The 27,285-nt window shown below is 42.3% G+C and overlaps 1 protein-coding gene across 1 annotated transcript in view; it reads right to left on the bottom strand.

Moving 5' to 3' along the window:
- Positions 1-23,835: 23,835 nt before the first annotated feature.
- The window catches only part of LOC107388870 (voltage-dependent calcium channel subunit alpha-2/delta-1), a 114,904-nt gene continuing 111,454 nt past the window's right edge, over positions 23,836-27,285 (bottom strand). Inside the window, exons 39-41 of the mRNA XM_070550392.1 lie at positions 27,057-27,139; positions 26,703-26,782; positions 23,836-24,012 (exon numbers count right to left, since the gene is read on the bottom strand). Coding sequence (XP_070406493.1) covers positions 23,976-24,012; positions 26,703-26,782; positions 27,057-27,139 — 200 coding nt within the window. The 3' untranslated portion in view covers positions 23,836-23,975. The remainder of the gene's footprint in view (positions 24,013-26,702; positions 26,783-27,056; positions 27,140-27,285) is intronic.

Raw genomic sequence — 27,285 nt, 5'->3', positions numbered from 1 at the left:
ATCAGACAATGATCTCCAGCTTTCACTGGAGCGGTTCGCAGCCGAATGAGAAGCGACTGGGATGAGAATCAGCTCCTCTAAATCTGAGACCATGGTCTTGAATCGGAAAAGGGTAGAATGCCTTCTCTGGGTCAAGGAAGGTCCTGTCTCAAGTGGAGGAGTTTAAGTATCTCAGGGTCTTGTTCACGAGTGACAGAGTGTGAGATCGATGGGGGATTGGTGTTTCGTCTGCAGTGATGAAGGCATTGTACCGGTCTGACATGGTGAAGAAAGAGCCGAGCCGGAAGGCAAACCTCTTGATTTAAAGTTAAAGTCCCATAATCATCATCACACATTGGTGAAATTCATCTCCGCATTTGACCCATCCCCATGGAGGGGAGCAGTGAGCTGCAGCGATGGCTGCGCTCGAGAACGATTTGTTTTGTTTTTACCAAGGTTGTCTTTTTTGGACACCATGACACACAAACCCAAGCAAGAGCAAGATCATCCACCTTTTAATTTAAATATTTTTACATAAATGCACAACATATATGTAAGTCTATATGCACCCTCCAATTGCTTCTCTCTCGCTCTCTCTCTCTCTCTCTCTCTCTCTCTCTCTCTCTCTCTCTCTCTCTCTCTCTCTCTCTCTCTCTCTCTCTCTCTCTCTCTCTGATGACTCACTTTGGTTTTAAGTCACTCCTTTAGTTCTTACATCTGTGGAAAAAAACTGCTGCGTTTTCTGTTTGTTTTACTTTTAGGTTTAACAAGAAAAGGTAATTTCTCCTTCATCATAAGTGAATAACGTGCGTTAAATGAACAATGAATATCCTGAAGCCTCCTTATCAGCAACTTTCAAACACACATGCTTGATTAATACACTTCCTATTAGGCCTTAATGTACTAAATATTTTCTAATAGAGTGAAACACACTCAGTTCACAGAGAGCAGTCCTCTTTCTGCCTTTTGTCTGCCCCTCCTCCTTTGTTTATGGGTGTTGATGTGAACATTTGCGACCAAACCCTTAAACAATCCATGAACAAAATGGCCTGGTGAGTTTGTATATTCACACAAAGCACAACTATTTAAATAACACATCCTTTAGCAAAAAGTGTCAGAAAAACACATCAACACCCTGCATTCACCTATTGTGTTGTCCCTTTGACAGTAAATGACAGTCTTGCTAAAGAACACAGCTCTAATATAAACTAGAAAATACATAACTAGGTTGTGTTTACATGTTTATGTCTTTATTGCAAAGGAATTATTATTTTTTGTGCAGTTGTCAGATACTTAAAAGTTTAAGACATAATGAGCATCCCTAATTCCCTCAAAAACAAACCTTTCCCCAGTAAATAAAACCTTAAAACTGTTGAAACATATGTGATTGGTGTCAGTCCCCTGAAACAGCTCCTAAAGCCTTTAACTTTTATTGATACAAGAAATCAACCTCTGCACGTTCGACGCAGGAAACTAAACACAAAAGCAAAAATGTTAAAATAGGTCTTAAAATTGTGCATAAATGCTGCATTCCTTTATTTATTACACATCTGCAAACAGTCAGTTTGTCTTCTCAGCTTCTCACTAGTAATTTGCACTGGTGTGATTCACACAGAACCAGAGGTACACTGGGGAATGAAGGTGGTGGATAATAGTTCGAGCTACGTTTCATCCCATGTGTATCTGCGTCAGGGCTCACTCATGTATTTAACATGCTGACAGTGAACATAGCACCAAAATGGATTCAGAGCCCACCTGAATAACTTGCCACAAATTCACACCGGGAAGTTGAACATTTAAACACTTGTGCATAATTGTGTTGTAGGTCTTTTGGCACCACTTGCTACCACTCTGCTCTTCTTTGCAGAGGCTCATGGAAAAGTAGCCTCAAGTGCCTACAACAACAACCAGATTAACCTTTTTCCTCACAGTCTCTTTCCAAAGAATTTGACACCTTTTATTAACATATGCATAGACATTACCATCCATCCATCCATCCATCCATCCATCCATTGTCTGAACCCGCTTTGCCCATGTAGGGTCGCGGGGGAGGTGGGTGGGGGTGGGGGGCGTGGGGTGCCTATCTCCAGCGGTTAATGGGCAACCAGGCGGGGTACACCCTGGACAGAGAGCCAGTCCATCACAGGGCAACATATATTAACATATATATTCACATTTTTCCCGACTTACAAGGCAGTCATTCCTACTAGAGACTATTGCAAGTGCATTACAAATATGAGTGAAGGACCTCTTTAAACTTCAATTCAGTCAGAATAATCATAGAAGAAAGCAACGGGTGTTCAGAGGTGGGCGTTATCCGGTGGTTTCTTGGTTAATCCCGACTCTTCTTTTTAGTTCTGGTGTATGGCGTACATTTTAGGACATCCTCAGGTGTTAGGTCTCAGGTGTCATACTTCAGATCATGGGGGGCAAAGCATCAGGTTTCAGGAAAAAACTGCTTCAGGAAACATCCTCAGGTCTCAGTTGTATGGTGTCAGGTCTCAGTTTTCAGGTGTCAAGTCTCAATTGTCAGTTCTCATGCCTCAGTTGTCAGTTCTCAGGTGTCAGTTCTCAGGTGTCAGTTCTCAGTGGTCAGTTCTTAGTTGTCAGTTCTCAGTGGTCAGTTCTTAGTTGTCAGTTCTCAGTGGTGACTTGTCAGTGCCGTGGTGACTGGGCTGTGGATGGCCCGCGGGACCGGGGTATGGGGACTTGCAAGGTGTGGGACATGGAGAGGCCTGGCGTGCTCCTCCGACGCCCTGGGACATTGTCTGAAAGCGCCGGAGACACGCTGAGCCTACCCAACTCCGTGCGCCCATAGCTCGCTGCCCCTTTACCCTGTGCAACCCTCCGGTCCAAACCGCCTGCGCCTATAAAGCAACCCCCACCAGTTGTCAGACATCACGAACCTTGTGGTTTGACAAAATTTGTCCTGAAGCAGTTTTTCCTGAAACCGGAGGCTTTTTCCCATGGTCTGAAGTCTGACACCTGACAACTGAGACCTGAGACCTGACAACTGAGAAATGAAACCTGAGACCTGACACCTGAGAACTGATACCTGAGAACTGATACCTGACAACTGACAACTGAGACCTGATCCCTAACACCTGAGAACTGACACCTGAGAACTGGCAACTGAGAACTGGCAACTGAGACATGAGAACTGATAACTGACAACTGAGACCTGACACCTGAGAAATGAAACCTGAGACCTGACACCTGAGAACTGACAACTGATACCTGACGCCTGAGGATGTCCTAAAATGTACGCTGTACTGGTGTGAAAAATCTTTCTGATGATTCTGAAGAACTAATATAACTTAAATCAACAACTCGGTTGTTTTTGTGCTGGACTTTTGAATGCAAACACATTCTAGATGAAAAAGAGAAGTAACAACTCATTTCATGTTTACTTTTAAGCACAAATGTAAGCTAACATGCTTAACAAAGCATGCTAAAAATAAATAGACATGACATCAACCGAAAGCTGAAAAAAGTCTGTAAAATTAGCTGTTTTGAAAAAGAGGAACTAGAGAGAAAAACAACTTTTTCTTAGAAAACAAAAGCATGCCTGCCTATCCATGGTTTTAGTCCAAGTGCAATAAAAGGTTAATAGAGTTTGTGGTTGCATTCAGTGTGACCAACATCCATTGAGATTTGCAAAGCAAAGTTCACAAAATGCATTCTTGCATTAAACTGATTATTTAGCAGCCTGGCAAGCCAGACTAAATAAATGTATTATTTAGTCTGGCAACGCTCCAATGACGCTCTCGGTTGTGGGGCGGGTTCTACCGTTGTCTTTCAAATGATCTCTGCATTCCACTGGACAATGAATGTGACATACTCTTGTTTCACTCTGTTGCATCATCCCACTCACCAGGCATATAGAGTGCCCTGATTGGCCCACAAAGCAGATAAAGCTCTGTGATTTGTTCACTAAGCAGATAGAGCACTATGATTGGCCCACCATTATGGACAAATCACAGCTCTTTATGTGTTTGAAACCCTTCTAGAGAGCTGTGATTGGCCAGCCTGAATGCTGTTGGGGCTCAGAGGTTCCAGTGGAGCGTTCCTAGACAAACTTTGCAAAGCAAGAATTTGGTCTAGTTCACTAGGCTAATGATTTAGTACATTTCACTCGCTCGCTCACTCACTCACTCACTCACTCACTCACTCACTCACTCACTCACTCACTCACTCACTCACTCACTCACTCACTCACTCACTCACTCACTCACTCACTCACTCACTCACTTCCTCTTTTTCTCACTCACTCACTCACTCACTCACTCACCCAAATAAAAGCACATTTCTATCCATCCATCCATCCATTTTCTGAACCTGTTTGTCCCCTGGACAGAGAGCCAGTCCATCGCAGGGCAACACAGAGACACACAGGACAAACAATCATGCACACACACACTCACACATAAGGACAAGTTAGACATATCAATTAACCTAACAGTTATGTTTTTGGACTGTGGGAGGAAGCCGGAGTACCCGGAGAGAACCCACGCATGCACAGGGAGAATATGCAAACTCCATGCAGAAAGATCCCAGGCCGGGAAGCGAACCCAGGACCTTCTTGCAGCAAGGCAACAGCTCTAACCACTGCACCACCAGCACATTTCTAATTATTCTAATAATTTAAAAAAAAAAACTTCTAAAACTTATAGTCACATATCTCACAGACTTACCCTAAATCTACAGTTTCAATCATAAAACTCAAGTATTGTTATAGAGTCTTGACTTTATACCTGGTTTACCCCTGACCCGATCCCCAGTCCCCAGTCCTGGTAAGCCACTTAACAAATCATCCTTGGCCAATATGCTGAACACAATTTGCAGCCCACTGTTCCTTACTAATGTAAGGGTGGGTCAAATGCAGACAAAACATTTCCCCAAGGAGACCATAAAAGAATAAAAAAGGATGCTGGGAAAGGGATAACTAGGTTACTAGCAGGTGTGCCAAAGAATCTGTGAATGCAAAAGATGATAGTAAATCAAATGTGAATTGAAAAAAAAAAACCTGAAAACAAAGAAAATCAAACTCTGACCCAAAACTCACAACTCTAAAAACCAGAGGTCAAGTTAGGAGTTAGCATGATCTCTTCATGCATGTATGGCTTTTCTCCAGGCAGCCTGGTATCAACCCTTAGACCAAAACATGCATGTTGGATTAATCTAAATTGTCAATGGATGTGAGTGAATCTATGAATGAGGGTCTACATGTGGCCTGTGATGGACTTGTGACCTGTGCAGGATTAGTTAGAGTCAGGCACCAGCTGACTTCCCTACTCAGGACTAAGTACTGTAGTTTGGAAGGCTTTGTTTTCAGACAACGGTTTTCTCATACTGCTTCCACAAACCACAGACATATGCACACAATAGACCAGGGAAAGAGAGGAAAGAATAAAATAGGTGAAGAGAACAGAAAAGTGTGTGGTCATGTTAATAGGTTTGGAAAAGACTGCAGCATTTCCTGCTGATACACGCCAAGTGTGTGTTTAGTGTTCTTTCCAGCATTAAGCAGTAATTCTTTCACTCAGCATTTGCAAATACACTTCAAGATTCCATCGAGTTGATGTTGTTGACAGCACGAGCGGTGGTCTGTATAGAAACAGGTGGCAGATTGTCCGACCATGCCTAAAGCAAATTTATGATTCTTTTCTGTGATTTTCATTGTTTGAAATGATTCCTGTTTTTCTCATTAAGCATGCAAAACCTGAAGAAGAACAAACGTCACATACAGGAAATGGTCATGTAAAATCCTCCATGTTCTCACTCGGGCAGCCATCACTGATGGTTTTTGTGTTACAGGATGTCAACATTAAATGGCAAATCATCAGAGGGACTTAGGTGACCCTGCAGTGACCTTTTTGTCGCTGCTTACAGGAAGAGTACTCCTTGTGGTTAGAAAATTAAAAAAAGAAACAAAATGTGCCAATTAAAATGGTAACATTTAAGTGTGTTGCCAGATCAAGTAAAGTTTATTCAGACTCGGGTTGATTGCCTTGGGAGCATGGTGACCCAGAGGTTGCTGGGAGTGTTGAAGCGTGTCACTGAGTTGCATTTCTGTACCAGAAATAGCCTTTCCTGATACAAGTCTACGTAAATGAGTGCTAAATGACCAAAACAATCATGTTATTGAACTCTACTGAGGTTCAGTAATAACAAGCTGACGCTGGCAGATTCAGCCACGGGTCATGCTGTAGATGCATCATCCATTTCATGTCACTTCCTGCCGTTGGTGGCACAAATCCAAAAAAAAACACTCTGAAGTGAGTCCAACAGTTTCTGAGTTAGTTGTTTTTAAATAAAGGAAGTGCTGCTTCTTGAGAACCCACGCATTGTGTTGGTGTTCTTCAAAACTGGGTGATGAAAAGAAGATTACCTGATTTTAAAGTTCAAATGACTGTTTTGTGCATCAGTCATTGTTCCGGATAGCATGCCAAAATCAATAGAACCGGGATCTTAATAGAAAAGTCAAACGTGTGCCTACCTGAGCTGCATCCATTGGTGGCAAATTCCAAACAGCATTCCCTTGAGTATTCATTATGTCTGGAGCACTTCAATTTTTTTTCAATAGTTTTGCAATATTCCTTTTGAAATAAACCAATAAAGTGAAAACAGGTGTTTGAAACTCATCTGGAAACAATCCAATTTAATTTTAGAGTCAGAAAGTATGACAACTTGAGAAGAAGTTGAAATCCGATCTGCACATAAAATGAGGGTTAACTGAGATTGAAAAATCCTGAGATCTAATTAAGTCATGTTGTCACTGAAGTGTAACAAGACATTTTGAGCTACATTTCAATTCAATTCAAATTCAAAAATACTTTATCAATCCCAGAGGGAAATTCAGATGTTTCAGTACACACAATTCCAAGATCAGACATACATACATAGACACATGAAAATAATTGGTGACTGTGGTCATTCGCAACGTGAGTCACACTACCGTTATAGATCAAGAGGATTTATATGAGGATAGAGTCGGGGGGGGGGGGGGGGGGGGGGGTGCATTTCAGAGTTACCCCCGACTGAGAGGATAGCTTTGCTATGCACAAAAAACACCTCAGACAGATATGCACACAGACTTCAGACGATACACAACATAAGTGTCCACTAGGTGGGGATGGAGGGTTTTGGGACTCTCCTCACTTCAGAGTGTGCAACCGCAGAGCTGCGCTCACCACCTCCATTTGGACAGATGAGGGAGATAATGGGTTAGAGAGCACATTGAGTCCCAGATACGGTTCCACGGCCTTCACCGGTCACAGTCCCGCCCAGGCTGGGATAGGGAGAAAGGATTTCCATAGCGATGGCAGCATTCCACATTTCTTCTGAGGGGGGAGTTTTCACTTCAGCCTCACAGGCTCCAAGGGCACCAGATTCAGATAACAAGAATTGTTTTGGGTACAGACAGGGATAATTTCCTCTCAGCCTTAAAGTTCTGTTGGTCTTCAACCCATCCAGGTCCAATAATGGTGTTATTAATCTATTCTGATCTATGCTGATCCGTCAACTCTCTCCTTGATCAAATCCACCTTCTGTGCCAGAGCCTGAATCTCAGTCCAAGCTTACGACTCATCTCAACAATTACATGAGTTTGTGAGTTCACAGTGCGATGCATTCCATTCCTGAGCTCCGGGATTGAGCCAATATTCCTCGAAAGCTTGTTAATTTTCCAGTATGCCAGGTAACCGCTCAGGCCAAACAGCAGGAATGCCGACACCAAAACGGCGAATATCCAAACATCTTCCGAATCCTCTACAGACAGTTGAGAGAAGCAGATCAAGTTCCACTGTTTCCAGGAGTCCATGATATACCCAGCTGGCTCTGTCCCAGAGGGGCATCGGGGAGCCCCTTCTCCCATTCTCATCGTTGAAAAAATTGTGTCAATCCCGTTGAGAGACCAACTGACCAGATCCATGTTTAATAATTTCCAGTTTCCAGAACAAATGCAGAGAAGCGCAGTGTACAGGCAGACAAGACAAGAGCTTGTGAGCAGTGGGGGGAATGATGTGATTGTTTTGGCTTCATCAGCTACTCTAAATCTGAGACCATGGTCTTGAGTCGGAAAAGGGTAGAATGCCTTCTCTGGGTCAAGGACAAGAGCTGGCTTTAAGTGGAAGAGTTTAAGTATCACAGGATCTTGTTCACGAGTGAAGGAAAGATGGAGCACGAGGCTGGTGAAGGTACTCAGGCCTTCAGGTCACTGTAATCCAAAAGGGTTCAAATGAAGGCAACTGGACTTCTTTAGATTCTTGAAGACACTGGAGGGACAATGCTTTTCAGCTGGTCAGTGAACACCTTGCGATTTCCCCAGAGGAGCTGGCTCAAGTGGCCGGGGAGAGGGAAGTCTGTGCCTCCCTGCTCAGGCTGCTGCCCCTGCCACCTGACCTGAAGCAGAGCAAAATAGATGGAGGATTTGTCCATAATGAAACGTTGTGCAAAAAGGTCAAAAGTAGGGCTGCAACGGATCATCAATGATCCGTGATCCGTACGGATCGCTCTCTACGGCTCGGCATGCACATGCTCCGCCGATTGGTCAACGAAAATAAAGAGGTGTGTTCACGGAGCATTGAGGCGCGGCGTGTTTAATGCAAATGAGGAAACGTGCAGCAGTTGTCATGGCAAGTGGAGGAGGAGAGGAGCTTGAAAAACCACCTGTATCGTTTAAGTCGCAAGTGTGGGAGCATTTTGGCTTTCCTGTAACCTACAATAATGATGGAAGAAGGGTGGTGGAAAAAACAATCACGGTATGTAGGCTTTGTGGCACGAGAAAGCATATGACAATGGAAATACGTCGAGCATGGCTACCCATTTAAAGCGACATCACCCTGGCATGTCAGTGAAAGGATCCAAGACAAATGCTGGCGCTCCTCAACAACCACTCATCACCGCAACATTTAAACAGCCTTTATCCGCACAGTCCGACCGAGCTAAAGCGATAACAAATGCTATCGGTGTGTTTATTACTGCAGACATGAGGCCATACTCCGTGGCACAAAGCAAAGGCTTTAAACTTATGCTGAAAGTGCTTGAGCCATGTTACGACGTTCTGTCGCACACCCACTTCAGTGAGAAAGTCGTACCAAGTCTGTACAAGCAGGAAAAGGCTAAAGTAGTTGCTGAACTGTCCCAGGCATCTTCTATTGCACTCACCACAGACGGGTGGACCTCCAGAGCAACGGAAAGCTATGTCACGGTGACCGCTCACTACATTACAGCGGAGTGGGAGATGAGGAGCCCTGTGCAGCAAACACGCCCCCTGTGTGAGAGCCACACAAGCTCAAATCTGGCGCTGGTACTCACCGAAGAAATGGCAGAGTGGAAGCTGGAAAGGCCCAATACAAATATCCCAGCCACAACAGATAATGCTGAAAAAGACAGACAAAGGCAGTAAATGAGGCAGGACTGGGCCCACAAATGGGGTGCTTTGCACATACAATAAATTTAGCAACCCAGAAGGGAATCATGCTGAATAAGATGGACCGTCTCCTTGGGAGGATCAGGAAGGTGGTTTCCTATTTTCACAGAAGCACAACAGCTGCATGTGTGTTAAAGACCAAGCAGAAAGTGCTACAGCTGCCTACTCATAAGCTCATACATGATGTCACAACAAGGTGGAACTCTGCTTTTGACATGTTGGAGCATTATTTTGAGCAGCAAGCAGCTGTGTACTCTACACTAACAGACAAGACCCTGAAGAAAAATGTCAGACATTGTGACTTTGTCTGATGATGATGTGAAAGTGGCTGAGGAGGTCCTCCAGGTGCTCAAACCCCTCAAAATGGTTACCACACTAATGAGCACTGAACCTGGTCCATCTGTTTCCATGATCCTGCCACTGAAAACAAGGATTCTACGATCCATGGCTCCAAGTGAGGAAGACAGTACCATCACGATGGATGTTAAAAATGCCATCAGGGAAGACTTAAAGCCCAGATACACTTCACCCCCTAATCTGGAGGAATATCTTCACAGATCTACTGCACCTGATCCCAGGTTCAAGTCTCTATCCCACCTGGACCCGGCCATATGCCAAAAGACATACAATGATGTCACCAGTGAGACTGTGAATACTCTGGGCACTAAAGACATTGAACAGGTAAAGAAAAAATATTTTAATTGCCTTAAATAATGACTTCATGAAAAAATATTTTTAATTTTTTTCAAATTTATGGAAAAAGAAAATTAACAAGAGGCCTTCGCAGCGCTTTCGCTGCTTGGGCCTAATTATTGCTTTCATTTTTTCTGCAGGGTGGTGTTAAAGAGCTAACCGACGCAGGACTCATCACACCATGCCCTATAGGTTATAAATTGTAAGTCGCTTTGGATAAAAGTGTCTGCCAAATAAACAAACATAAATAAACATAAACATCTTCTCCCCAGAAAAAGTCGACCATGGAGGATGTTTTGGGTGAGACCTTTACAGACAAGGATGCAAGTAAGACTGTTACAGACACCATCAAAGCAAGGCCGGATTAACCATATGGGCAACTGGGCAATTGCCCAGGAACCATGAACTCTAAAGGGCCCAGGGCAGCAAGGGCATGAGCAAAATATCTGTAATCTCTAGCTTTATATTAAACTAGGTTGACCGTACGTCCTCTTTTCCCTGGACCTGTCCGCTTTTCACTCTCTGTCCGGGGCATCCGGACTGGGGGTTCTTGTAATGATGAAAATGTCCGGCTTTTCATCCAGGAGCAGGGATCGAATTATGGCGGAGCTGTATATCCTACACATCCAGGGGAGCCGGGAAAAAGTTTTCTACCTATATTACATCATTTATGGACTCTTTGAGCAGAGAGCACAGAGAGCGGCACAGCGCTGATCGTTGTTGCGCAGCGCTCCAGGCAGCTGCTTCCAGCGCACGGTCTATTCTCAAAGTGGCGCAACCAAAAAACTATAATTAGCACACGATCGTTCATGTCTGCACATGTTCTCTATTTTCTCATTTGTGCCTGAAGCACTCTGCCACTGCGAGCTCATCACCTGCGCTGCGGTGATTTCACCTCACTGATGCATCGAAATGCGCACTCCGCTTTACGGTCAAGAGATCCCTTTGATCTGCTCAAAAGTAACTGATGAGGTGAAAAAGTAAGAATCCAGGCAGCAGTTTTTCTGGAGAATTAAGAGGAGATGCAGAAAGATGAGAGACAGACAGGACAGGAAAATAGTTAAATAAAAACGAAAACAAAACAAAGTGTTGAAAAGTAAAATGTAGGTAGATTTATCTCCACTACACGTTTTTACCTGTATAAAGCAATAAATTACACAGGTCATATTTATACATCTGATACAATTCAGATCACCTTCAAAATTCAGTCACACACCCAGGGCTGTTTCAAGACATTTTGGGGGCCAAGGCAAAATGACACCCCCCCCCCCCCAAGTATTGAGGCATATTACAGTAAAATATTCTGTATGTGACCATATTATGGTGATCCTTGGGTCGTGATGATGGGGCCCTGTAATATTGTTGCCCAGGGTACAACAAAGTGTTAATCTGGCCCTGCATCAAAGAGGAGGTGACTTCCTACCAGGAATGGTGATCCACTGGAATGGTGGAAAATCAATGAGGGTAAATACCCTCACATTGCCATGATGGCAAAACACTATCTAGCTGTGCCTGCTACTTCACTGCCTAGCGAGAGGGTTTTCTCAGCAGCAGGAGACATAGTGACTGCAAAAAGGTCCATGCTCTCCCCAGACTGTGTAGACACCCCTATTTTCTTCTAAAATAATTTGAAACTAAGCTCAGATCTGATTTATTTTACTTCTTGATTTTTTTGATGATCTGCACAAGGGCTAGTTTGTTCAATGTTCAGGTTTAAAAGAAGGTACCAGGCCTTATTTGCACTTTAAGTTGTTTCATCCACTCTCCTGGTTTAAAGGAAGATGTCATGCCTTATTTTTTATGAACAACCGGTTTATTGGAAGAAGATGTCATGCCTTATTTTTATAAACAGCCTGTTTAAAAGATGGTGCCACTGTCATGCCATATACTGCACTTTGATTTGTTTTTTTAATTATTTAGAATTGTGCCTTGGATAGGCATCTTGAGCTAAATGTTTGTATTTAATAAGCATGTTAATCGAAAAATAAAAAATAAAAAATGCTGTGCTAAATGGAGAGCAGAGTTATTTGTCCTTTTCTTTCTGCCGATCCGAAAAATGATCCGATCCATGACTCAAAACTGTGATACGATCCGAACCGTGGGTTTTTTGATCCGTTGCACAACTAAAAGCAAAATATTTCAGTGGGATTCCTCCTGAAAATCAGCTAAATCCTTGCAAATGTGTTTTTCTGAATAGAAAACTGAGTAAACTAACATACATGGAAAAAAAAGGTCTTTGATGAATTAAATGAATCAGTCATGAATTATGAACAAAGTTGTAGAAATAATCTTCAGTAGGTGATGACTTAAAAATCTGCAACCAAGTAGGAGGTGATGAACCTTTTGTAAAGTTCAAGTCAAATAAAACAGACAAATAAATACCTGCAAAAGTGAAATTTTCATTGTTTTTGGAGACATTTTTTTGTTAAATCCCAACCTGGAAATACATTCAAGTGCTGCATCTGTATCCTCTTAAGCAAGTGATATAAAAGGGTGAGACCTCGTGCCTGTTTACGAGGGTATCCTGTTTCAGCCTCTTGTCTGCATCATTACTGTGTCGTATAAGTAAGATGACCTCCCACCCTGATGCATTTCTAAGAAAAACAAACACTGGTACTTTGGGTGCACTGATTCTTAGATTACTATCAGATAAGGGCAAGCTCTGGTGTGTGAAATGTACTTTAAGGACATTTCTCTGTGACTGATGTTAGCATGACCTTCCTCTGTGTTGCTACAGGCAGGAAACAGTGGAGCTTCTTGTGTCATTTATGTTGTTAAAAGGTAGCACAAAACAAAAAAACAGGATTAGGATCTTTGTTAAAACTAACTTTACTAGGTTGTTTTTTTTATTGTACATACAGACAAACCTCCTAAGGAATACTGTGGGGAGAAAACACTATCACTGATGGAATTTGTCAGACCTAATTTAAAATTAAAAAAAATAAATTGGGTAAAGAAAATGCTAAATCAATTTGAAGGGACAGCTGACTTTTTGGGGCTAAATAGACTATGTTTTAGGAAAAATAAATGGCTAATTACATTGAGGCTAAAGATAAACAGTTGACTTTTGTCTTACATCAAAATTTATCTCAAATTTGTTTTAGTTGTTCATGCAAATTTGAATTAGATCAGGAAAAAGGTAGAATGCCTTCTCTGGGTCAGGGATGAGGTCCTGCCCCAAGTGGAGGAGGTTAAGTATCTTGGGGTCTTTTTCACGAGTGAGGTAAAGCTGGAGCGCGAGATCGATAGGCGGATTAGTGCTGCGTCTGCAGTGATGCGGGCGTTGCACCGGCCTGTCGTGGTGATGAGAGAGCTTAGTCAGAAAGAGAAGCTCTCGGTTTACCGGTCGATCTACGTTCCTACCCTCACCTGTGGTCATGAGCTTTGGGTAGTGACCGAAAGAACGAGATCGCGGATACAAGCGGCCAAAATGAGTTTTCTCCACAGAGTGGCTGTGCTCTCCTTTAGAGATAGGGTGAGAAGCTCGGTCATCCGGGAGGGGCTCGGGGTAGATTTACTGCTCCTCCACACCGAGAGGAGCCAGTTGAGGTGGCTCGGGCATCTGGTCAGGCTGCCTCCTGGACGCCTCCCTGGTTTTCCGGGCACGTCCAACCGGTAGGAGGCCTAAAGGGAGACCCAGGACACATTTGAGGGACAATGTCTCTCACCTGGCCAGGGAACGCCTTGGGTTTTCCCCGGAAGAGCTGGCCCAAGTAGCATTGGAGAGGGAAGTCTGGGCCTCTCGACTTAGGCTGCTGCCCCCGCAACCCGACTCCAGATAAGCGGATGAAAACGGATGGATGGATGGATGGATGTTCATGCAAACGTCATCTTGATCAACCTCTGCACTGCTTCTGATTTTAAAATACATGAATCATTACAAGGATTTCCATGTTGTTGTTATTCTTTAGCAGATGAGCCAGTAGTGTGATACTGGAAACTGCATTACCACAGTAAACGAGAAAGCGCTAAACACCATTTTCTACGTCCAAACATCTTATGCCATCCGTGACTTCAAATGGTGTGTTTCTTTTTGGGACTCGGGTAATTTGTGTTAAAGTTTAAGTGGTGGCAGCCGGCTGCTTCTCATTGGTTTCTTGCCGAGCCTTGTTATTGGCTGAGGTTTTAAAGCAAATGTGACACAAACACTTCATTATTTTTTTCCTTTTTTAAAATCTCTACAAAATATTCATAGCTGTACTATATTAGAACATTAAGAGGCATAAAATATATTGTAAGCTATCTTGTTTTTCAGATTTGCCTTTTTATTGTAACGTGAGGAAATATGGGTTTTCTATCACAAAGGTGGTGTTGGACTCAGCTGTGTCAAAGCTGGGTCGCTGAGAACTTTCACCCACAGATTAAGACCTGAACGCCAGCGAGTCTGGGAGGAAACCATAACATCAACCACCTGCAGTCTACCAGAAGATGTGTTTACATGAGTTGTACCCAGACCAAGTCAAAACATAAAGTTTAAACTTCTTTTTCTTGATTTTAATGTTAAAAATAACCATTATCATTTTGCTCATTATAAATGTATTTAATCAAATGAATGGTTCTTATGCTTTGGGGTAATTATAATGGATTAATGAATCCACACTTAAGTAGATAATGTTGAATGTTTGGTACTGACCTTCACACTCAAGCACACAAACATCCACACACACCTTCCCACAGTAAAATCCAGACACATTTGATGACGCACATGTTTTTGCTTTGAGAAGAGAGGTTTTTGGTAAGTTTCAGTCTTTTTGAGTCAGTTCGTGTTGGACAACGAGAGAGAACAGACCTGAAAACCAAAGGGGGGGCAGAGCCTGTTGGCTCGTTCTTCCCCCCTTCTCTCGCGCTGTTTCTGCCACGCCAGGCAGAATAGCTGAACCGCAACTTCTAACGCAGACTCATTACCGAGTCTTTTGATTTCTGAGTGAATTAACTTAAGAAAGCGCGTCGACAAAACGCTTTACCATCAACGTGTACCGAGGGGCAACTCTGGACCGGGTCGCAGCGCATCTTTGTCTTCTTTGCCAGCCAAGGTGACCTGGATGAAACATCCTAAGGTGACGTCCCGGGTCCAACAGAGGGTCCGATTTTCGGTGAGGCAAAACACGACAGATAGCGTTTTGATGCATCTTTTCCACTAAACCTAAGTTTATTCAAACCATCACTTCACTCAGACACCTGTTTCTTCCTGAAGCAACATCAGATGCACACATGCATTCATCTCATCTCATGTTCAATTCTCACTACACTTGGCACCCACACGCATCCATAATCACATCATATCACTCTCAATCTTCATTCACCTACAGAAGGTCTATTTGAGCATTAACAGCATATCAACTGTTAAAAAGATTGTCCCACAAAGTTATCAATGTTGATTGTATTTCTTTGTTTTGTCAATTTCAAAATCATTAGTTTAATTTGAAGAATTAAAACTTTTAAACGTCAAACTGGTTTCCTCATTGAACTGAAACACAGACACTCAGATATTATCGGCAGTTTATGGATGAAAACAACCTTTGAGTCTTCTGAACAATATAACATTTGGTTATTGATTTATTAAAATTAATATTCCGAATTAATACGTAGCATGGTTTCTCTTCAATAAAAGAGCATAAATCCATAACGCTACATTTAATGGCGAGCGTATCCAGTCTTCTATATCTGCGATATGTCTGATTTCTTACATCTAAAAGCTACAAATAACGCTTTTCTTTGTGTTTCACTTTGATGTCTTATTTTGAAATTAACCGGAAATTGTTCCGTTGAAGTCACTCTTCCGCGAGGCGTCGTCCTGGTGGAAACTTGGCCGGGAAGATCTCCGATCTCAAATTGACCGCAAATTACAGACCTAACTTTGATTTATCCCATCTTCGCCTTCGGAGCGAACGTGTGAGTTGTGCTTTTGACTAAATTCTGTCCATTTTGACGCGCCGCCGCGTCTCCAATCTAACCTCAGGTCGGAACGCTCCGTTTCCGCTCTGATCATCGCTGGGTGAGCTACCGTGCAGCTTATCCTCAGTTCCTAAAATTATCACTAAATTCTCCGAACCTCAGAACCGAGACTAACTTCTCGGACACCTTTCGTCTCAGTGTGTTGACACTGTGGGCGAGCTATTGTGAAAGAAGTTTCTACTGCATTCAGATTGCGTGCGCTTTTTAAACGGAATGCTCGGTGACACCTGCCGGAGCTTGACTGCTCGGTAAACGTCGTAAAGCGAGGCACAGCCGTTACGCGTTACTGCATTCAGATTGAGTACGTTTTTTTTAAAGTCCGTATTAAAAGTGGAGCGAGATGCCTACTTGTTAATCGGGAAAATTTAAGTCTGTGTCCTCACAAAACCCGCATTGGCGGTGATTCTTGTAAATCGCTACGGTGTGTAGAATCTACATTTTGCTACGTTTGTCCGTCTGATACCAACACGGCAGCGTAGGGTTTGTTATTTTTTTTTTATTATTTTTATTTTGGACCGGTGAACGGGTCGGCTTTCACAGCCTCCGTTGCTCGGTTCCATGCCTTTTTCTTCCATCTTGTGAAGTTGTGTGTATTCATTTCTCTATCAACAATTCCTTGTTTTACCCTGTGTCATGAAGTTAAGTAGGCTACGGTCAGTCCTTGTTGTGTGAGACATATTAAGGAATCTGCCCGGAGTTTTACGTCGGCTCAGAAGGTAGAAACGCGAGTTGCTCTGAACTTAATGGGAGATGGACGAGACACGACAAAATCTTTCTTGCACTGTTACACCTGATGTAAGGTTCTCTGACGTTCTGCTTCCAGAACATGCCAAGACGCAGGAAATTCACCGGCCGAGCATCGCTGGTCCCTCCGCCCGCCCGAACGGGCCCGTTTTAGGCGGGTGCCGCCGGTCGGGAACAGTGGGGACTAGTGGCTGCGGTTCGGTGCCAGCTGCACTGGGTCGGAGGTGGTTCTGGTCTGCACTTCATGTCGTGAATTCGAGCAGCATGCTGTTTACAGTCATAACGCTTTTTCTTTACCTTTGTTTCTTCCAGGGGGTCAAAAACCCACCATCAACATCAAGGTTTGAAATAAACAACACTTTCTCTGCTGCTTTTAAGCTGAATAAATCTCTTGAGCCTATGGTTAACCTCTCTGACAAACAGGTTGTGCTTAACCCTTTGGTTCCTAATGCTTCTCCTCTGTCATCCATGTTAAAGGCTGAACATCTCTCCAGCATGGGTGTGCAATCTTCAGGCTGTGATCCACCGCTTCAGTCAGAGGTCCGTTTTACTCGTCAGTCCGCTTCATGCACAAACCAGCTTCTTTATCGGGGCGTGATGGAAACGTCAGCCGCCGTGAAACGCTTGTGGTCTCCGGACGGAGCTACCAGGCCATTTGGGGGGTTTGTGCCCGGACATCTTGACCTTTATGTGAATGACCTTGTCACTTTTCAGTTTGTGACCTCTGCTAATACGGTGGCCAATTCTTTTCTCCTTTCACAGGGGTGTGACTTAGTCTCGGGCCTCTGTGCTCTCTTTCCTGTGATTTCTCTTACAGGTGACCACGACGACGCAGAAAACCCTGCGGTTTCCAGCAGTCCTGTGGTCAGTGGCGATATTAAAGGTGGCTCGGTGGTTGCTGCGCACACCTCTCTCACGGGCTCGGGAAGGCAACCCGGCCCGGGAGGTGTAGGTGCGTGCAGTGATGCTCTGCTCGGGGCCCCTCCTGACAAAGGGGGGGTGCTGAGTGGCTCTGAGTTTTCCGTTGCGGACTTCAACCGGTTCGGGGGAACGCCTCCTCCGAGCGGACGGGTCATTGCAGAACTCGACACTGACCTTCCTCCAATTCAGCTGACAACATTGACCTCCGACCCGGAGTTAGGTGCTGCACCTTCTACGGGGCGGAGTTCTAGTCAGTCTGTAAATACTCTGGTTAAACCGGGTTTTTCTGATTCTGTGTGGGAACCTCCATCATTCTTGGGTATAAAGTATTCTTGGTTTCAGTTTTCAGGACAGACCATGTTCCTAAAGCTAGCGACATGTCTGTATCTGATTCTAAACATGGCTAGGTTTGCTTTGACACCCGTGACACAACCATCCTTGGATCACTCCTTTTCAGAACCTCCAAGTCCAACACCTCCAGGTCTTTGGACATCTGAACACCTACTCTTTCAGCACGATTCAGGTGACACTGTGCATCTTCTTGGTAATAGAGCTTTTAAGAGCTTAAGAACTGTTCTTTGTTATGCTTCTCCTGTCTCACAGACACGGCATACGTTTGAGAAACAAAAGGGGGGTGGGGAGCCTCCTCCCGCTTTGCGAGCATCGGTTTCGCATTTCCAGTTCACTACCATTTCTGATCACAACAAAGTCGCCTCCGTAAAGCTGCAACACAACTTTGAGCAGGTAAAATCAGGTTCTGATCTAACGGCTAAACCATCATCTTCGCTCCAGTTCCAAACGGAACCCTCAGGTAAATTCAAACAAGTTTCCCTGTGGGTTCGTAACACCAGATACAAACAGTTTGATAACCAAATCGCTTATGAGCCTGCTCCCACAGATACGTCCAAACTCGTGTCTCTGTGGGTCCGCAATACCAGATTCAAAACTCTATTCTGACCGACTATTCTGACCGGATTCTTTTCCACTGACTGGTGGACCGTTACAAATTCTCTCGTTTGTGGGATGAATTTTTAACAAATGTGATATCCTTTGAGTTTTTTTTTTCAGGTTACCTGCCTCCAGCCAGGGTCCTGTTACTAACTCACATTTTTAGGGGTTACTAACCTACTGAGTTACATTTTTAGAACTGATTTACATCTCTATCTTTTCTTAGTGCTTTGTGTAACATGGTTATATTTGATTACAAATTTAATTTTATTTTGTTGCTATTTCCCTTAAAGGGCCACAAGCCAATTTGCCCTTCATTTTCATGATTTTTTTTTTTTTATATATATACATGCCTTTAATTAGTGTAGCCTGCTGAGTTTCACATATCAGTTAGGATTTACTTTCTTTTATTTGTGTTTTCTCTGCATCACGTTTTTACATGATATGTAGATCAGGGTGCAGAACATTTCTTCTTTAGATAATTCACAAAAGGCATCCACATTTTCCCAGAGGCACCCATAGATAGGTTTTGATTGATTTCTTTGTTTTGCATCAAATGCTATCTGTCGTGTGGGCTGTCTCACTTTGTCTCCTTCTCCGAGCTCGTATGGACTACATCCCATCAGAGGGGCCGTCTTCACCATCCTTCAACTGGTTTTCTGTCGCATGGGGCTTCGGTCGTGGTTCGAGATGGGTCGAGGTCGTCACTGGACTTCGCCTGGACTACGCCTGAGGAATACTTCATCTGCCCAGCTCCGTGTGGCACACGAGCTGCTTATCCTTTGCATACCTTTGCATTATTGCTGATGAAATTAACTGCTATTGAAATAGCTCTGCTTTCAAGATTTCCTAAGTGGATTACTTTACAATGATTGCAACAGTTTTGGCCTTAATCATCTGATCAGGATAGACTCCCTTCTACACGAGACCTGTGGAGACGCTTCATCGTTCCTGCCTTCATCTGGGATGGCTACCTTCACGAGTACATCACGTTATTGTGTTTGTAACGGCAGGTGGCCTGTGCTTGACCACCATGTCGTCACAAAAAGGGGGGGTATGTAACGTGAGGAAATATGGGTTTTCTATCACAAAGGTGGTGTTGGACTCAGCTGTGTCAAAGCTGGGTCGCTGAGAACTTTCACCCACAGATTAAGACCTGAACGCCAGCGAGTCTGGGAGGAAACCATAACATCAACCACCTGCAGTCTACCAGAAGATGTGTTTACATGAGTTGTACCCAGACCAAGTCAAAACATAAAGTTTAAACTTCTTTTTCTTGATTTTAATGTTAAAAATAACCATTATCATTTTGCTCATTATAAATGTATTTAATCAAATGAATGGTTCTTATGCTTTGGGGTAATTATAATGGATTAATGAATCCACACTTAAGTAGATAATGTTGAATGTTTGGTACTGACCTTCACACTCAAGCACACAAACATCCACACACACCTTCCCACAGTAAAATCCAGACACATTTGATGACGCACATGTTTTTGCTTTGAGAAGAGAGGTTTTTGGTAAGTTTCAGTCTTTTTGAGTCAGTTCGTGTTGGACAACGAGAGAGAACAGACCTGAAAACCAAAGGGGGGCAGAGCCTGTTGGCTCGTTCTTCCCCCCTTCTCTCGCGCTGTTTCTGCCACGCCAGGCAGAATAGCTGAACCGCAACTTCTAACGCAGACTCATTACCGAGTCTTTTGATTTCTGAGTGAATTAACTTAAGAAAGCGCGTCGACAAAACGCTTTACCATCAACGTGTACCGAGGGGCAACTCTGGACCGGGTCGCAGCGCATCTTTGTCTTCTTTGCCAGCCAAGGTGACCTGGATGAAACATCCTAAGGTGACGTCCCGGGTCCAACAGAGGGTCCGATTTTCGGTGAGGCAAAACACGACAGATAGCGTTTTGATGCATCTTTTCCACTAAACCTAAGTTTATTCAAACCATCACTTCACTCAGACACCTGTTTCTTCCTGAAGCAACATCAGATGCACACATGCATTCATCTCATCTCATGTTCAATTCTCACTACACTTGGCACCCACACGCATCCATAATCACATCATATCACTCTCAATCTTCATTCACCTACAGAAGGTCTATTTGAGCATTAACAGCATATCAACTGTTAAAAGATTGTCCCACAAAGTTATCAATGTTGATTGTATTTCTTTGTTTTGTCAATTTCAAAATCATTAGTTTAATTTGAAGAATTAAAACTTTTAAACGTCAAACTGGTTTCCTCATTGAACTGAAACACAGACACTCAGATATTATCGGCAGTTTATGGATGAAAACAACCTTTGAGTCTTCTGAACAATATAACATTTGGTTATTGATTTATTAAAATTAATATTCCGAATTAATACGTAGCATGGTTTCTCTTCAATAAAAGAGCATAAATCCATAACGCTACATTATTGTGGAAGTGATCAGAATTTTCCATGTGTAGTTGTAAATGATAAGTAATGTGAAGCACATGTTTTGATTATGCTCTTTCCATTTTCTGCAAGATGATTATTTCATGTCCTTCAGCGAGGTAAAAAATAAAAATAAAAACACATATGAGCAAACAAGAGAATCTCCAGCCATAACAACACTTTTATTGTGAATAAATATTTGCACAATAATCATCACAATATTATAAACATTTTTCTCTCGTTTATTTTTTCTTTTATACATTAAATAGTATTAGTGTACAAATGTATACAAAACGTATTCAGGCTAGTGAAGATCCACAAAAGAGTATTTCGTGTACGGTATTAAAGCACAATCAGAGATCAGAGGGACACACACATGCCTGCACATTGACACAAGACCCCCTGGGGTAAAACACAAGTCAACACGCGACTTCGATGGACAAGCATAACCTGATCACTCAACACCGGCATGTCCCCAAAAGGGCGAGATAGAGAGAAATCATTCAAACTACAAAAAATCATGAAGAGAAATTTAACTCTGATGTGATTTCTGTGTCCCACGATGAAGTAAGGCAATGCAAAATTACAACTGGTGGTAGAGCGTCCTGAACGTTTCTCTCCAGCAGGCCCTGATGCTGACCGTAGACCGTGTTCAAACACAGAACAAGCTCATTCCATGACATTGCAGCATTTCAACGCTGAGCCTTCAGCGTCAACTTCACAGCACTTTTAGAGCAACACAAATAAAAAAAAGGGGGGGGAAACAAGCAAAGGGAGGACACAGCACGGAAGAGAAAAACAAGCAAACAGTCTTTGATATGCTGATCTCATTCACAAGTCATCTTGGCTCCTGAGTCTGGTGATCCAGAAAAGGAACAGAAACAGGATTAATAATAAAGAGAGATGCTGGAACACAAGCTTGACTCTGGTTTGTTTTCTCCAGGGAGCACAGTAGTGTTCCTCTCTAAGAATCAAAGCCACTGGTTTATTCTATTTTTGGGTGGGTGTGAGGAATCAGAATACCAGCAGCAGATCTGGCTCCATTCATGAAAGATTAGTGCAAGGGTTTGACCTCGCCGCTTCTACCGCAACAGGCATTAACATAGAGGCATACACGGTGAGAATACAACTCCGATGCACTGCTTTTATTCTTGTACCAGAATGTTCAAGCTACTATGTAGGCACTGGGAATTTGAAGCATCTAGCTGAAGACGAGCCAAAGTTGTCGGTACAACCACAAACATTTCCAAAAAAAAAAAATCCCATCAGATCTTACAGTGTGTGCAACATAATTTCCTTTATTTTTCAAAGACGATATGAATCTAATGTCTAATCCTGGTTTCACACGGGAAGTCTCAAGCAGTGCGAAAGGGCTGTGGGATGGTTTACTCGCGATCTTCAAAGCAATCCATTACACACCAGGAGAGTCTTGGCCACGGTATGGCCTTCCTTGCTGTGCTCTTGCAAGATCACAAGATCCCTTGTGACTTCAAAGGTCACAGTTTGTTTATGCAACCTGCCATTAAACCAAAATGAAGGAAATCACCTTTGATATCACTGTTTGATGTCATATATGATGTAGTTCCTCTGCACTGCCAGGATTAAAGCCATGAAAACACACCACTGCACTTCTGGATACTAAGAAATAAGCTGTTGGTCACATGTACACTAATATTATATATATATATATATATATATATATATATATATATATATATATATATATATATATATATATATATATATATATATATATATATATATATATGAAATCGCATCACTGCAGTACTTTTATTTTGAAAATTACCAGAGATTTTTACACTGAAACTGTGTGTGATTTCCTGTCTAGCCCTATGTTATCTGCGGGAATTGACGTGTCCCAGAACTGGCTCAAGGCAAAAATAGAACCCGATCCTATCTTTAGTGGTGCGGCATGCCTCTTCTGGGTAAATTGTCTCGTTGCAGCTGGTTTGAATCAGTCCATAGACTATAATGGATTCTACTTGCTGTGACGTTCCGCTGCCGTTCTGTGCAGCTGATGCTTTCAGTGTGAAACCGGGGTTAGCTTGTGTACTAACTTACAGCCACATTAAAGGAACCTGTTGAAATAAACACCTCGTGCACATTCTTTGTAGAAGTTGTTGAGGTCCATGGTACTGTTGGGAGCTTTGGTGTCATTCGAAGTTCTGTACCGATGTGCACATGCTGTTACCACAAAATGCCTAGCTAGTCACAAAACGCTTGTTGATTTTGCAAAGGAGAACATAATTCATATGTATGTATGTATGTATGTATGTATGTATATATATATATATATATATATATATATATATATATATATATATGCACTAAATGAAAGAAACATAAAACAGACATTTCAGCATAATGATCCATATGGAACAAATATAATAAGCGACAAACAATACTGACAACTTCACAAATCGATGCTGTCAGTGAACATAGTCTTTGAATGATCTTCAGTTGGCATAGTGGGGTTATTCCTCAAGAAATAAAATCAAAGAAACAAATGAGGCAGAATTAAAGGGTTTGGTTAGCTCTTACTCTTGCACCAGAGGATCATGTAAATGAGTGCAGCTGAGCACATTAAATGTGTCTCTAATGTTAAAAATCAGGGCGACGAAATGAACAAACACCCTTTGGCATTGGAGAATGAAAATGCTGATACTGGTCGTTGGTGTTGCGAAAGGTTCTGCATACATCCTGTGCGGCGCAAGTGACATGCCGTCTGGCCTGCTATGAAATGCGAGGATGATGGGTGTGTAACGGAGCGTCGGAGTGTGAGCAGGGGTCATGAATCTTGTAACGATTTGGTGAACCACAGCAGCAGATGGATGCCGATCGCTGGCCAGAGACTTGGTATTAAGCAGTTCCCTCCTCCACAGTCAGAATCATCTTCCTGTTGAAAACATAAATTGTCAGTAAATAAGAACCCACCTCTCCCTGTAAATGGAAAGTTGTCCATAGCTCCAGTGTAATTTTAAACATGTTTCCTGCCTGATTTCTCTTTTGTGCTTGTGTGTGCATGCACCTGTTTGATTTATTTAGATATTTTTTTTGAAGGGTGTTTTCAGGATGTCCCTGCATGACTAAAGTCTCAGGGTACGAGATGAGACGCGTCTTTATTCAAAGGGCAGGAAAGCCATGTGAAGCTTCCTCTGTTTACTCCAGTGACAAAATGAACTGGCCTGGACACAAACGGTCTTCCTGTGAGGACCGTAGCCAAAAGTAAAAGGACAGCTGGATAAAGGGAAAAGGGGCACCACCTTCTTTTACTCTGTTCAACCACTTCCTCAGCCAGTACCTCCTCCCATTTGCTTCCCTGCAGGGCCTCTCTGTAATCTAAACACATGCTAACATGAATTGCTAGCTAGTTTTGAGTAGGATTTATGCATTTAGAACACAATGAAAGACGGGAATCATCCAGATATGGGAAACGGTGTATACTAAATATTTAGTCGCCTCATGAATTGTGGAAATTTGGGTGGTGATCTAATTCTCACACATGATTTATACGCCTTGCTCTTTTGTTTTAGTGAATCCAGTGAACTGACACAGTGCACAAGCATCCCATTGATCTTTTACTGATCTTAATTTGCTCTTTTCTAGAAATCCAAAGGCAGTCAAACCCTAAATCTGGCACAAGATATTTTTATGTGAATTGTCAACTAAGTGACTTGTGACCCACGTGAATCAGAATAAAACAACATAATCTGCTTCTTTGTCTGAAAGAATTGTCAAAATATTACCAATTGCCAAATTACACTTCATTGCTAAATCATAACCTTGTTTGAAATAAAGCTGTAATCTCATGATAATAAATTCTATATTTTGATGTCCTGGACTAACAAAGCTTTTTTTGTTGTGATAACACCTTAATTTATGTTATTATCTCCCAGCTGTCTAAAGCAAAGGTAGGTTTCCTCATTGTTTTTCCAAGAAAAAGGAAAGTGTTCAGAGATCCTTCCCAGGAGTCAGAAACGACATTTATTGGGTGTGATCACAAGAAAAAGATCACTTGATAAAATGAAATAAATTTAGCTACGAATAATGAGCTAATTTATTTGATCCAAGATAACAAACTAGAGATCTAAAAGAAAAAAAAATACATGAGGGTGTGTTTACCGGTTTTGAGAATGAAGCAGCTATTTATACTCTTAAGATAATAATATGAACAGACATAATTAAAGGCATGTATGTTCTTAGTTAAACAAGATCAATCACATAAATGTCATTTGAACTGTAAAGTGATCTGCACATATTAATTTCAGAAATGTCGAAGGAAAAGAAGCAGCCGGTTGAAGGTAAAAGTGTTACTAAATCGTCTGTTTTCATTTAAGTTTTTAGGTAATCAACAAAAAGCAGGCAGCATAATTAAAAAGGCATCTCAGAGGAAGTTAAGGGTGACTTAAGCCTGGAGCACACCGGAGACGGACACACCTCGCAGCAAAGTTTATGAAGCGGCGTCGCGGCGCTTGAGATAGAACTGGTGCCTATTTTCAGCGACTCGGCGTGGCATCTCTGCGAAGAGAAGCGGTGCTCACTGTGTGTCCACTCCCATTAACTATAAAAGCTTCTATTTTAAATGACGGCGCAGGTGCGGCGCGGCGCCGAAATGGCACAGTGCGTCCGCCTCTGGTGTGCTCCAGGCTTTAGATTAGGACTGGGCGATATGGTCTAAACTCAATATCATGGTATATTAAGGATTTCAACTCGATAACAATAAATGGACAATAGCTACAGGTATGCAAAGAAACAAAAGTGGTCCACTAGATGGGGCTGTCACATAAATTAGGTTGAGTCCCAAGTTTATGTGACTCAAGGTGGTACAGCTTCTTAAAGCGACATGAACGCTGCCAACCTGCACACATTTTTTTCATTTTTTTAATCATCAAATTTATTGACATGTGAAAAATTATCTCGATAAGAGTCAGAAATGTCGATAATGATACATTTTCGATTTATTTGCCAGCCATTACTTTGATACATAAGTTGTGTACGGACACATCAAGTTTCAAATTTCACATTAAATAGTTTTAAGCAGTATCATGTAGACCCCATAGACACGAATACGTAAATGCCCCATTGGGCGCTGGAGAGTGCCATATTGGATGGGTCTCTTCACTCTCCAAAGTCAAAGCAGTGTGAGAAACTATATTGTGCAGTCTACGGATACAACAACCAGCGTTCAATTGAAAACAGATCATGTAAGATTACTATTGAATTTTCTGGCTTACCTGATAGGATTTTCTATTCAAATGTATTTTTATTCAGATTTTATTTACCACACCATACCATGTGTCTGATTTTGTGGAAAAAAAGCTTTGTTGTTATACAGTCCTGATCAAACTTTAGTCATTGCTGAAATGCCGTTTAATGTGTTTGTTTGGGCATGCGAGCTGGAAAACAAGCAGTAAACATGCCTCTTATGTGCGACAGAGATTTGATTTTTCAACAGTGACATTACACAGCAAGCCTTGAGATGGCGACAGAGAGCATTTATCCCGCAAAGTTCAGGAGTGTCTTTGAGTAAAGTTTGATATGAAAATATCAGTGCTGAAGGGTTGTGAGCTGCATAGAGACACTGACCCTGAAGTCAGAATCAGAAACAACTGAAAGGGCGAGAAGCTGAACGTAAAACCTCTGCTGATTGGACACAGTGGCTCATCCTTGGAATGCAGAAACAAAAGAAAAATGAAGGTTGATGAGAGGTGTGATGATGCAAACTAAACAGAAAGAAACAGATGGGTCACATTTGAATTATGAGAAATTAACAAAAGTGCAAATATCAAATAAACCAAAAATATGCAAACAAGACTAAAACAAACAGCTACCAATTTAAAACATGTTTCAAAACTGTAGAAAACAAAGATGAAAAAAAAACAGATAGCTGTTCAATATCAATATTCTTTGAATAAAGACATATGAATGTTTTTGACTTACATTTTCATTGTTGTCAAAACACACATCTGGTCCTTTGCGATATCTGGGGTTCTGAGCCAGCTCACATGGATTCGGACCTTCAGCTGAACACACACTCAGGACAGTACCATCTGCTATTAAAGGTGTACATTTGACCAATTTTAACAAGAAATAAATATCTCCATATATCGTTTCATCTCATCAGTGTTTGTTCAATCTTCTTCTTGTTTTGCACAATTAAGAGATTGTG

This window comes from Nothobranchius furzeri, chromosome 4 (assembly GCF_043380555.1).
Source record: "Nothobranchius furzeri strain GRZ-AD chromosome 4, NfurGRZ-RIMD1, whole genome shotgun sequence".
NCBI lineage: Eukaryota > Metazoa > Chordata > Actinopteri > Cyprinodontiformes > Nothobranchiidae > Nothobranchius > Nothobranchius furzeri.
The sequence above is the reverse complement of the archived record's forward strand: the minus strand, read 5'-3'. Positions and strand labels throughout refer to the sequence as shown.